The sequence below is a fragment of the Mandrillus leucophaeus genome, unplaced genomic scaffold (genome assembly GCF_000951045.1).
Source record: "Mandrillus leucophaeus isolate KB7577 unplaced genomic scaffold, Mleu.le_1.0 Scaffold231, whole genome shotgun sequence".
NCBI lineage: Eukaryota > Metazoa > Chordata > Mammalia > Primates > Cercopithecidae > Mandrillus > Mandrillus leucophaeus.
In genome coordinates this window covers 1,665,679-1,678,860 of record NW_012102377.1, presented here as the reverse complement: position 1 = coordinate 1,678,860, position 13,182 = coordinate 1,665,679, and the positions used below count along the sequence as shown (strand labels likewise).

General features: G+C 47.1%; 1 protein-coding gene across 2 annotated transcripts in view; it reads right to left on the bottom strand.

Moving 5' to 3' along the window:
• SENP2 (SUMO1/sentrin/SMT3 specific peptidase 2) overlaps window positions 1-8,102 on the bottom strand; it is a 55,829-nt gene extending 47,727 nt beyond the window's left edge. The window contains exons 1-2 of one of the 2 annotated variants that reach the window (XM_011981878.1): window positions 7,784-8,102; window positions 358-413 (exon numbers count right to left, since the gene is read on the bottom strand). In XM_011981878.1, coding sequence (XP_011837268.1) covers window positions 358-413; window positions 7,784-8,043 — 316 coding nt within the window. In that variant the 5' untranslated portion in view covers window positions 8,044-8,102. Of the gene's footprint in view, window positions 1-357; window positions 414-4,174; window positions 4,510-7,783 lie in introns of those variants that run through there. The other variant, XM_011981877.1, reaches the window with a different exon arrangement.
• Window positions 8,103-13,182: the final 5,080 nt, after the last annotated feature.

The window sequence follows — 13,182 nt, the reverse complement described above, 5'->3', positions numbered from 1 at the left end:
GCCCCAGGCTGGAGTGCAGTGGCATGATCTCAGCTCACAGCAACCTCCACCTCCCAGGTTCAAGTGATTCTCCTGCCCCAGTCTCCTGAGTAGCTGGGATTACAGGTGCCTGCCACCACACCCAGCTAATTTTTGTAGTTTTAGTAGAGACGGGGTTTCGCCACGTTGGCCAGGCTGGTCTCAAACTCCTGACTCAGGTGATTCGCCTGCCTTGGCCTCCCAAAGTGCTAGGATTACAGGTATGAGCCACTGCGCCCGGCCAAGACTTACTTTTTACCACATACTTTTTACCTTTTGAATTTTGTTCTATGCATATATTTTTCCTATTTAAAAATTTTTAAAATTTATATTCAGTACCTAATCTTGGTCTTTTGGCTGGTATTTCATCAGTGTCCACTGTAGAAAACAGAGTGCTGAAAGAGACAAAGAAAATATATATATATATATTTATACACACATTCATTTATGTAAACTTACTATTCACATAACACATCCCCCTTCTGTCACTTTGTCATAAAATGAGATCCAACTGATGTTTTAAAAGACAATGCTGGTGGGACGCAATGGCTCGTGCCTGTAATCCCAGCACTTTGGGAGGCCAAAGTGGAGGATTGCTTGAGCCTTGGAGTTTGACATCAGCCTGGGCAACAAAGTAAGACCTCATCTCTATGAAAAAATAAATAAATAAATAATTAGCCAGCGTTGGTGGTATGTGACTGTGGTCCCAGCTACACGGGAGGCTAAGACAGGAGGATCACTTAAGCCCAGGAAGTTGAGGCTGCAGTGAGCCCAGGTCATGCCACTGCACTCCAGCCTAATCAAGACTGAGGCCTTGTCTCAAAAAGAAATGAAAATAAAAATAAAAGCAAAACAAAAGAGAGAATGCTATTCTATAGTAGGTTTTTCACATTTGAAGATTTACTGCTACAGTTTCAACTATTTGAGAGAGACCCAAACTTCTTAACAAATAGTAATTTGCATCTCGTTAAAGTACAAACTTAAAACTGGCCAAAGTCATTTAGCTAGTAAATGAACCCAGGTAAGAGTTTAGGGCTGGTATTTTCTCTTTCACTCCAGAAATGATTTAAAAGCAACAAACAGGCCGGGCGCGGTGGCTCAAGCCTGTAATCCCAGCACTTTGGGAGGCCAAGGCGGGTGGATCACGAGGTCAGGAAATCGAGACCATCCTGGCTAACATGGTGAAACCACGTCTCTACTGAAAGTACAAAAAAAAAAAAAAAACTAGCCGGGCGTGGTGGCAGGCGCCTGTAGTCCCAGCTACTCGGAGGCTGAGGCGGGAGAATGGCGTGAACCCGGGAGGCGGAGCTTGCAGTGAGCCGAGATCGCGCCACTGCACTGCAGCCTGGGCGAGACAGCGAGACTCTGTCTCAAAAAAAAAAAAAAAAACCAACCAACAAACAATTTCCTTTTGAAAATGATCCCCAAAGAAAGTCATCTTTTACTTTAAGTGACAGTATTAATATGAACGGCCTTAAAAGACAATTCTTTTTTATTGTTTTTTCTTTTGTGTGTAAGGGAGTTTAAAAAAAAACTGTTCCACAAGTTAAAAAAGACAAACCTTAATCAAGGGTTATATTTAACTTCATTTTTATCACGCAAACTATATTATGGTGGTAATAAAGAACTTTGGAATTGTGGAAAGTTTCAGGACCCAGATGTCAAGAATGGTAAAGGATCACATTATATTACTTATCATCTCTCTGAACCCTTCTGATCAATTATATTCACACATGCCAAAAAAAAAAAAGAATAGAATAGAATGAGATCCCAGGATTTTATTCAACTCAGCTTTATACATTCCAACAAGCCCTGCTGGGCTTCATTTTGACTGAAAAATTGTTTACACCGAGAAGCGTTGTTTTGGATTAAGAATGTGAACATCTGAAATATAGTAAAAATCAAGGTTTTGATCACCAAACCATGTTCCACTGACTAGCAGGGATTCACATCAAAGAGAGGACAAGGGAGAGGAAATTAGCTTTCCCTTATTCGATAAATCGGGACCAAGTGCTTATCATGCACCAGACTCTGCAAAAGGCCCCAGGGTAGAATAGACAAACACTACCCTTATACACAGTAAGCATCAGTTTAGGCACTTCACACCACATTATCAAATGATCCTCACATCAACCCTACAGAAAGATAGGAGAGAAAAATAAGGCAAAACCATGAATCTCTGGAACACATGATGCAATTTAGTCAACAACCAATCTCATCAATAATCTGCATTCTCAGTCTAATGTATTAGACATCTTGTTCTCTCAAGCTCCCACAAATGAACCCTTCTTCCACTTTTCTTGATATTGAGGCTTAGTTAAAAAAATGAAATTAACAGCCGGGAGCGGTAGCTCACGCCTGTCATCCCAGCCTTTGGGAGGTCGAGGCGGGTGGATCACGAGGTCAGGAGATCCAGACCATCCTGGCTAACACGGTAAAACCCCGTCTCTACTAAAAATACAAAAAATTAGCTGGGCGTGGCCGGGCGCGGTGGCTTACACCTGTAATCCCAGCACTTTGGGAGGCCGAGGTGGGTGGATCACGAGGTCAGGAGTTCAAGACCAGCCTGGCTAAGATGGTGAAAACCCATCTCTACTAAAAAGTACAAAAAAAGTAGCTGAGTGCAGTGGCAGGAGCCTGCAATCCCAGCTACTAGGGAGGCTGAGGCAGGAGAATCGCCTGAACCCAGTGGGCAGAGGTTGTAGTGAGCTGAGATCGTGCCACTGCACTTCAGCTTGGGCAACAAAATGAGATTCCGTCTCAAAAAAAAAAAAAAAAAAGAAAACAACAAAAAAAACCCTGACGCGGTGGCTCACACCTGTAATCCCAGCACTTTGGGAGGCCGAGGCGGGCGGATCACGAGGTCAGGAGATCGAGACCATCCTGGCTAAGATGGTGAAAACCCATCTCTACTAAAAAGTACAAAAAGTTAGCTGGGTGTGGTGTTGGGCGCCTGTAGTCCCAGCTACTCGGGAGGCTGAGGCAGGAGAATGGCGCGACCTCGGGAGGCGGAGCTTGCAGTGAGTAGAGATTGCACCACTGCACTCTAGCCTGGGGGACAGAGCGAGACTCCGTCTCGGAAAAAAAAAAAAAAAGAAATTAACATTTGATCACTAAAGTTGGAGAGGGGGCACAGCATTTGTATAGTGTTTTATTTTCTAGATTTTCAGGCAAGGAGGTCGATACAATAAAAATGGGACACTCCAAAGAGTAGATGCTAAATAAGAACAGCTTTTGGGGCCGGGTGCAGGGGCTCATGCCTGCAGTCCCAGCACTTCCAGAGGCTGGGGTGGGCGGATCACTTGAGGTCAGGAGTTCAAGGCCAGCCTGGCCAATATGGTGAAACCCCATCTCTACTAAAAATACAAAAATTAGCCGGGCGTGGCCGCACGCGCCTGTAGTCCCAGCTACTCGGGAGGCTGAGGCAGGAGAATGGCGCGACCTCGGGAGGCGGAGCTTTCAGTGAGCCGAGATCGCGCCACTGCACTCCAGCCTGGGCGACAGAGCAAGACTCCGTCTCAACCAAAAGAAAAAGAAAGAAAAGAACAGCTTTGAGTTTCCCCCACATTTTAACCAAATTTAAAAGTACAGACTAGTGATTGTTTTAAAGGAGTGAGGCACCTAAGCCTTTTTACTCATTCACTAATTCTAAAGCACAAAACCCTTCTGGCCCCAAACACACAGACTGTTTGACAGCTGTTCTATAACAAAACAGCTGCTGTTTCTTGCTGCAAGGACAGTACTTGCAGTCAAAACGGCTTTGGGCAAGCTATGAATCTCACTTCCTTTAACTGCACTTAATGTCTGCAGATGACACTTGGGAGGGTGCTTTGTAAACAGTGAGCCACAACAAAGACAGTATTCCTTCAATGTTAGTGTTCAGCCTAAGAGCGGCAAAGCCCCATTTGTTATCAGCAACCAGCTTGGCCTCTGACAAGAATGTCAAAGACCCTGCCATCACCGGCCGCTCCGAAGACGACCAGCTCCTCCTTCATCAGGAGCTGCCTCCCCACAGCCCGGCGGGAGCCACTACGTCACTAGGATCCCGGCGACCTGCTTCGGGTGAGCCTGGCTGAATCAAAGCTATCACGGCCGAGGAGCCTGCTGTGGGGGAGGGGGTAAGGCCAGGCCGGCGCTCAGCCCCCTCTGGTCTCACCTGTCTGAGCGCCGCCTCTTCAGGAGGGCCCGGGCAGGGGGCACCGACCGGTCGCAGAAACGGAAAATGGTGCCGAGAATCCTAACCAGCCATCTGTACATACCAGGCCCGAGCAGCAGCGGCGGCCGACACACCCCGAGACGCAAACCCCAGAGCTGTCGCCGCCGCTGCCGCCTTCGCCGTCTCAGCCACCACCGCCAGAGTTCGGTCGCTGATTTGTGACGCGGTTGAAAGGCCCACAGATACAGCGTCCCCAAGGCTACCAGAGGCCCCCACCCGCCACCACTCCTGACGTCACCTCCTCCCGCCCGACCGGAAAGCTCCATTCTCAATCTGCGCACGCGCAACCTAGCACCGCTCCCCATTTCCGAGCCCAGCAACAAGAGTAATTGTGGGACGGTCCTGACCCAATCGCTGACGAGATCGAAAGGGCTGTCGGCAGGGTTTTCTCTTCGGCTGAGCCAACCCCGAGCCGGCCCGTGGGACAAGGCCCACAGGCCACACGTGAGGCTGCTCCACTCCGGAGGAGGCGTTCCAGGGTCCCAGAGGAGAATAGGTGCTCAGTGTTTGCTGAGTGCACACGTAAAGGTAGCTCAGGTTAATTAACACACAAATACCGTTTTAGGCGCCCTTTATTTTGCACTTACCTTTTGCCTCGTACTTTTCATGCATTGTAACCTTAATATGCCCAGCAACGGCATATGACAGTCTTATGCCAATTTTATAAGTCAAGGAAATTGAGTCATAGAGTGATTAAGTTATTTGCCTAAGATCACAAAACTAGCTAGAGATGCAGCTGGAACTTGAACCCGGGGTCTGAGTACCAGCGCCAGTCCCTTGCCCTTGAGGTCAGTCTACTTGGAGACGTGTACATAGATAATTACAAGTTACAATACACTGTAAGTGGTTACTGTGATAAAGGTGTGTGCAGAGTGCAGTGGGAGCCAGAGAAAGGAAAACCACACACTGAGGGCGAGAAGGAAAGGACAGATGTCCTCAAGAAAGGCTTCACAGAAATTTAAGGATGAAACCTGCGGCCCACTAATGTCTCCTACCCTGCGCTAGTAAGTAATGAGTCTCGTTACCCTCCCTCTATAATTCCAACGTCACATTTCTAGTTAATTGTCAACTATAGGCCGGGCGCGGTGGCTCCTGCCCTTAATCCCAGCACTTTGGGATGCTGAGGTGGGCAGATCGCTTGAGCCTAGGAGTTTGAGACCAGTCTGTGCAACATAGTAAAACCCCGTCTTTACAAAAAATACAAAAATTAGCCAGGTGTGGTGGCATGCACCTGTAGTCCCAGCTACTTGGTAGGCTGAGGTGAGACGATTGCTTGAGCCCAGGAGGTTGAGGCGGCACTGACTCGTGATCATGCCACTGCACTCCAGCCAGGGTGACAGAGTGGGACCCTGACGCACCCCATCAAAAAATTACCAACTGAAAACAAATCCCACCCTACTTAGTGACAGAAAATTCAGTCTCCTCTTCCAAACAATCCTGAGAATCCTCAAAGGTTTTCATGCCCCACAAATCCGTTCCTGACTAACTTGTTTCCTACTCGTGATTCAGTTAAGGCCAGAGTTTTACACTTGCTTGAACTTCAACCCTGGCATTCCCCAGTTCAGCCTCTTCCTTTCCTCAATAGACAGCATTCCAGGCCGGGTGTGGTGGGCTCATGCCTGTAATCCCAGCATTTTGGGACGCCAAGGCAGGTGGATCACTTGAGGTCAGGAGTTCAAGACCAGCCTGGCCAACATGGTGAGACCCCCCCCCATCTCTACTAAAAAAGAAAAATACAAAAATTAGCCAGACATGGTGGTACACTCCTGTAATCCCAGCTACTTGTAAGGCTGAGACAGGAGAATTGCTTGAACCTGAGAGGTGGAGGTTGCAGTGAGCAGAGATCACATCACTGCGCTCTAGCCTAGGCAACAGAGCAAGACTCCTGTCTCAAAAAAAAAAAAAAAAAAAAAAAAAAATTCCAGAATTCTGCTGCAAGCCACCACCTAGAGCTTCAGAATCACCAGTCACACACCTGCAGCTACCACCACTCTGGCCTGGGGGCTGGGGTCATATCCTAGAGGATGGAAGCAAATCTTAAGTGTGGACACAGCCCCCTCCCTTATTCCCCTAAGCATAGCAAACACCAACCAGGCTGTTGCTGAAACTTTGGGGCATTACAAAGCTGAGAAGACTTAGAAGTGGCTATTAGATTATGCAGCATCTATAGTCCCTGGCCTGTCTCGCAAAGGAATTCTCTTCACCTCAAGGCCATCCCTTTACTCTTAACACCTTTGGCAAGCTGTCAACAGAAGGGACTTTTCCCTCTACCTCTACCCCGACATATTTCAGACTGGACTCCCTGTAAATGTAATCAGAGTCAGGACTCCTATTAACAAAAGACAACCATTGGCATTATTGTGCAGAGCAGTTCAGTTATGTCTGTCCCTTCCACTCACTATGAGCGTTGGGCTTTGCCTTTGCCAAACCAAGAAGCCCGCTCAAGTACTGGGAGAGGATTCTCCCAAATAAAAGAGCAGTCTTCATTTAAACACAAATCATACGTCCTAAGAGAACAATTTTTTTCCAAGTTAAAAAAAAAAAAAAACATAAATCAGAAAACTACACGCTGCTGCCGGGCACGGTGGCTCACACCTGTAATGCCAGCACTTTGGGAGGCTGAGGCAGGCGGATCATGAGGTCAAGAGATCGAGACCGTCCTGGCCAACATGGTGAAACCCTGTCTCCACTAAAAATTAACTGGGCATGGTCGCGCGTGCCTGTAATCCCAGGTACTCTGGAGGCTGAGGCAGGAGAATTGCTTGAACCCGGAGGCGGAGGTTGCGGTGAGCCGAGATCACACCACTGCACTCCAGCCTGGCGACAGAGTGAGACTGTCTCAAACAAAACAAAACAAAACAAACAAACAAACAAAAACTACAAGCTGCTTTTGAATAGCAACCTATTCCAGGTCTGGCCACTGAGATTTAAGAAATATTGTGGTAGGCTGGGTGTGGTGACTCATGCCTGTAATCCCAGCACTTCGGGAGGTCCAGGCCGAATGATCACTTGAGCCAGGGAATTTGAGACCAGCCTGGGCAACACAGGGAGACCCTGTCTTTAAAAAAACTTTATTTTTAATTAGCCAAGAGTGGTGGCATGTGCCTGTAGTCCCAGCTACTTGAGAGACTGAGGTGGGAGGTCAAGGCTGCAGTGAGCTGTGATTTCACCACTGCACTCCAGCCTAAGTGACAGAGTGAGATTTATAATCTCAAAAAAAAAAAAAAAAGAAAAAGAAAAAAATATATTGGGGTCACACTTGATAGCCCTGAGGTGCAACACAACAACACATTTTTTTTTTTTCCTTTTCCTGCCTCATAAATAGCACCCTTACAAACTCAATACTGAAACACAGGCCATCTGCCAGGAAGAGTGAGAAGGCTTCAGAATTACAGATCTCAGTCAGAATCCCAGGGCCCCAACAGCAAACAATAACTCAAGAAATGAACATGGCAATCCTCAGCCTCCCACCATGCATGCTCCCTCCACATCCCCTTAGTTACCCTCTAGAAGGAAGAAAAGGAGACGCATCCTTATACTCGCTCCCACCTGGGACTTGTCTGCCGATTGGTGCCTTCGCTGTCCTGTGGTCCACAGTAGAGACATGGGTGACTGTCCAGCCACTGGCCAAGTGGGATTATCCTTAACCCCAACCCCACCACTGCCACAGCCTTGCCAGGACCCAGCAGCTCTTTACTGGAAGGCCACAGGAGAATCCCAAGGCCATATGGAGTAACAAGGACATTGAGATATCTGCCCTTGGCTTGGATAATTTTCAGCTTTGTACTGCAAGAGGGGCACAACCTCATTGCTTAAGCTTTTGTAGGTGTTCCAACCAGATGCCACAGTTCTCCAAGAAGATGCTTATCCCCTTCCAGCTGAGAGCAGCTCCTTGAAGCCTTTTCAGGGCCCCACCCCCTTCTTCCTCCAAACCTACCTCCCCTCCAATCCATTCTTTAGTCTTGCAAATTTCCCCTTTTAAAGCATTCAAAGAACGTTAACGAATTTCTTCTCAACTTTGTTTTTCCTGACCCCTGGACAGAAAAGAATTCTAGGCCATCTGTGGGAAGGGGTAAGGGCGCCTAGAGGAGGTCGTGTTGGCTTAGGCCTAATGTGCCTAAAATCCAGCATAATTCACCACTCTGAAGAGTAATTTCTTTCTAGGTACCAACTGTTCTGGTACTTAAGAAAAACGTGTCCTCCTAATACTAAGTGACAGAGTGAGATTTATAGTCTCAAAAAAAGAAAAAGAAAAAGAAAAAGAAAAAAATATATTGGGGTCACACTTGATAGCCCTCCAGTGCAACACGACAACACACGAAGACTTTGATCTTATTCAAGCTGTGCAATAATAACCTGGGCCATACTATACCAAAGGTGAGTACACCCCTTTTGTGTCATAAATTTCATCATAAAACTGGCCAACATTGACTGCAAATGGCCCAGCCCACCTCCTATGGAGACATAGCGCCACACCTTACCTAAGCCTGCGTCCTGAACTATAAAATGGAGTTAATAAAACCTGCCTCTCAGATCTATGGATAGTTAAATGTGTTTGTGAGCCAGGCGCGGTGACTCAGGCCTATAATCCCAGCAGTTTGGGAGGCTGAGGTGGGCAGATCACTTGAGGTCAGGAGTTCCAGACCAGCCTGAGCAACATGGTGAAGCTCCGTCTCTACTAAAAATACAAAAATTTAGCCAGGCGTGGTGGTGGGTGCCTGTAATCCTGCCTCCTCAGAAGGCTGAGGCATGAGAATCGCTTGTACCCGGGAGGCTGATATTGCAGTGAGCCGAGATCACACCACTACACTCCAGACTGGGCAACAGAGGGAGACTGTCTCAAAAGAAAAAAAAAAGAAAAGAAAAGAAAAGATGATGGGCATTGTGGCTCACACCTGTAATCCCAGCACTTTGGGACACTGAGGAGGGTGGATCACGAGGTCAGTAGTTTGAGACCAGGCTGGCCAATATGGTGAAACCCCATCTCTACTAAAAAAATACAAAAATTAGCCAGGCGTGGTGACATGCGCCTATAGTCCCAGCTACTCGGGAGGCTGAGGCAGGAGAATCACTTGAACCCGGGAGACGGAGGTTGCAGTGAGCCGAGATCGTGCCACTGCACTCCAGCCTGGGTGTCAGAGCAAGACTCCCTCTCAAAAAAAAAAAAAAAAAAAAAAAAGGAAAAGAAAGAAAAGAAAAGGAAGAAAAGGAAAAGTGTTTATATAGACGAAGGGCCTAGTCAGTGCCCAGCACAGCTAGCTGATGCTTAACATTTCTCTTGCCTCTCCTTCCTTTTCATATCTAATAAATCTTAACTTGCCTGGTCTGTAATCATTCCTCTTTCCAAACCTATCAGAACTACAGTCCTTCCTTTTTTTTTTTTTTTTTTTTTTTTTTTTGAGACATAGTCTCCCTCTGTTGCCCAGGCTAGGCAGTGGTGCTATTACAGGTGCCTACCACCACATCCGGCTAATTTTGTATTTTCTGTAGAGACGGAGTTTCACCATGTTGGACATGCTGGTCATGAACTCCTGGCCTCAAGTGGTCCACCCACCTCAGCCTCCCAAAGTGCTGAGATTACAGGTGTGAGCCACCTACCGCACCTGGCCCAGAACTACAGTCCTTTATAGGGGCTGATCATTTCTCACACGGTTGCAATAGACATTTCTGCTTCTGCCTTTCATCTTGTTAACTTATGCTGTTTGCAGGATGATCTCTCTTGTTGTCTTTTGTCTTTTGTTCTTCTGTTGTTGTTAAGGAACTAAATTTTATACTCTTATTTATTAAGAAAGGTAAATTTATAAATTAAGTTTCTATCTTTTTCTATTACCAAATGACTAAAAATGGTTGGATTGATTTCCACCAAATTTGGGAGGTTTGTTTGGGGTGGTCTGACTTAAAATATAGAGCATATGGCAACCTTTAAACAATTTTTTTTCTTCTTTTGAGACAGGGTCTTGCTCTGTCACCTAGGTTAGAGTGCAGTGGAGCGATCTTGGCTTACTGCATCCTTGACTTCCCCAGGCTGGAGCCATCCTTCCTCCTCAGTCTCCCAAGTAGCTGAAGTAGTTAGGACTAAAGGCACCCTTGCCACCATGCCCTGCTAATTTTTGTATATTTAGTAAAGACGGGGTTTTGTCACGTTGCCCAGGCTGGTCTGGAACTTCTGAGCTCAGCCCATCTGCCCACATCGGCCTCCCAAAATGCTGGGATTACAGGTGTGAGCCAGCGTGCCTGGCCAACCCTAAAATTAACTTTGGATGGCCCTGGGGAGAGCCTAGAAAAGAGAGACAGTTATCTCTGGAAGCAGCCGCAATTTAGGAGCAGCCAGAAGACAGGGATTCCTTAAAGTGAGAAATGCCGTGCAGAGTGAAAGAGCATGAACCCCTTAAATGGTTCATGAAGGTTCTAAATGATGGCCCAAGAAACGTCGTAAGGATCAACCTTCCAAATCATGGAAATTTTCCGTAGACTTGCTTCTCATGTGGAGAGACAGCCCTTCATGCATGCCACAGGAAACAATTGTCTAACAAAGGCTCCCAGTTTCATGACCAAAGCTCGGGAAGCCAGTTAAGTAAAAATAACAACAGAAATCTGGCCCTAAAAATAATATTTTAAAATAACAGTTCAAGATCCAAGTACATTTAAAATATGTGGCACCAATGGAAAATTATGTAAATATTGAACACTTCCCTCAAATTTTTATTTATTTATTTATTTATTTAAACTTTTTCAGGCTGGGCGTGGTGGCTCACATCTGCAATCCCAGCACTTTGAGAGGCCAAGGTGGGAGGATCACTTGAGGTCAGGAGTTCAAGACCTGCCTGGCCAACATGATGAAACCCCATCTCTACCAAAAATATAAAAATTAACCGGGCGTGGTGGTGCGTGCCTGTAATCCCAGCTACTTGGGAGGCTGAGGCAGGAGAACTGCTTGAACCTGGGAGGTGGAAGTTGTGATGAGCCAAAATTGCATCACTGCACTGCAGCCTGGGTGGCACTCCAGCCTGGGTGACAGAGTGGGACTCCATCTCAAAATAAAAATTATGGCTGGGTGCGGTGGCTCACGCCTGTAACCCTAGCACTTTGGGAGGCTGAGGTGGGTGGGTCACCTGAGGTTAGAAGCTCAATACTAGCTTGACCAACATGGTGAAACCCAGTCTCTACTAAAAATACAAACATTAGCAGCCGGGCGCAGTGACTCACACCTATAATCCCAGCACTCTGGAAGGGCAAGGAAGTGGATCACCTGACCTCAGGAGTTCAAGACCACCCTGGGCAATATGGTGAAACCCATCTCTACTAAAATACAAAAAGAAAAATTAGCCAGGCATGGTGGTACACACCTGTAGTCCCAGCTACTCAGGAGGCTGCGGCACGAGAATCACTTGAGCCACGGAAGCGGAGGTTGCAGTGAGCTGAGATTGTGCCACTGCACGCCAGCCTGGGCTCCAGAGTGAGACTCTGTATCAAAAAAAAAAAAAAAAAAAAATTAGCTGGGCCTGGTGGTTCGGGCCTGTAGTCCCAGCTACTGGGGAGGCTGAGGTGGGAGGATCACTTGAACCTGGGAGGCAGAGGTTGCAGCAAACCGAGATTGTGCCACTGCACTCCAGCCTGGGTGACAGAGTGAGACCCTGTCTCAAAACAAAAACAAAACCAAACAAATTACAAAACCAAAAAAAAACTTTTCAGTGGGATGCATTAAATTAAAAAAAATAACTTTTAGTAGGCCAGATGTGGTGGCTCACGCCTGTAATTCCAACATTTTGGGAGGTGAAGGCAGGAGGACTGCTTGAGCCCAGGAGTTCAAGACCAGCCTGGACAACATTGTGAGACCCCCTCTCTACTTTAAAATTTTAGGCCAGGCATGGTGGCTCACACTTGTAATTCCAGCACTTTGGGAGGCCGAGGCAGGAGGATCACCTGAGGTCAGGAGTTCAAGAACAGCCTGGCCAACATGGTGAAAATCCGTCTCCACTGAAATTACAAAAAATTAGCTGGGCATGGTGGCGGGCACCTGTAATCCTAGTTACTTGGGAGGCTGAGGCAGGAGAATCACTTGAACCCAGGAGGCGGAGGTTGTGGTGAGCAGAGATTGTGCCATTGCACTCCAGCCTGGGAGACAGAGCAAGACTTCGTCTCAAAAAAAAAAAAAAAATTTAAAAAGTGAGTTTTCAGTAAGAAAAGGCATTTTGTCTCTGTCTTACTAGTGTGTATACTGGTCTTGTTAGAGCCATCTCTCCTTGAAATGTTCTGTGCAGCGCTCTGAAAACAAGCAGTAACTGACAGGGTGGACTTGAATTGATCGTATTTGATACATTGTCTGTAAAGAAGTCATGGTAGCTCTGTGCCATGAACAATACTTTGTAAGTAGATTTTAATCTTTTTTTGTCTTTGAGAAATAGTTTGCTCCTGCTGCCCAGGCTGGAGTGCAATGGCAGGATCTCGGCTCACTGCAACCTCCGCCTCCTGGGTTTAAGCGATTCTCCTGCCTCAGCCTCCGGAGTAGCTGAAATTACAGGCATGTGCCACCCAGCCTGGCTGATTTTTTTTTTTTTTTTGAGACGGAGTTTCGCTCTTGTTGCCCCAGGCTGTAGTGCAATGGCACCATCTTGGCTCACCACAACCTCTGCCCCTCCGGGGTTCAAGTGATTCTCCTGCCTCAGCCTCCCGAGTAGCTGGGATTACGGGCATGCGCCACCAGGCCCAGCTAATTTTGTATTTTTAGTAGAGATGGGTTTTCTCCATGTTGGTCAGGCTGGTCACGAACTCCCAGCCTTAAGGTGATCCTCCCACCTCGGCCTCCCAAAATGCTGGGATTACAGGTGTGAGCCACCGTGCCCGGCCTAATTTTGTATTTTTAATAGAGATGGGGTTTCTCTATGTTGGTCAGGCTGGTCTCGAAATCCCAGCCTCAGGTGATCCGCCCGCCTTGGCCTCCCAAAGTA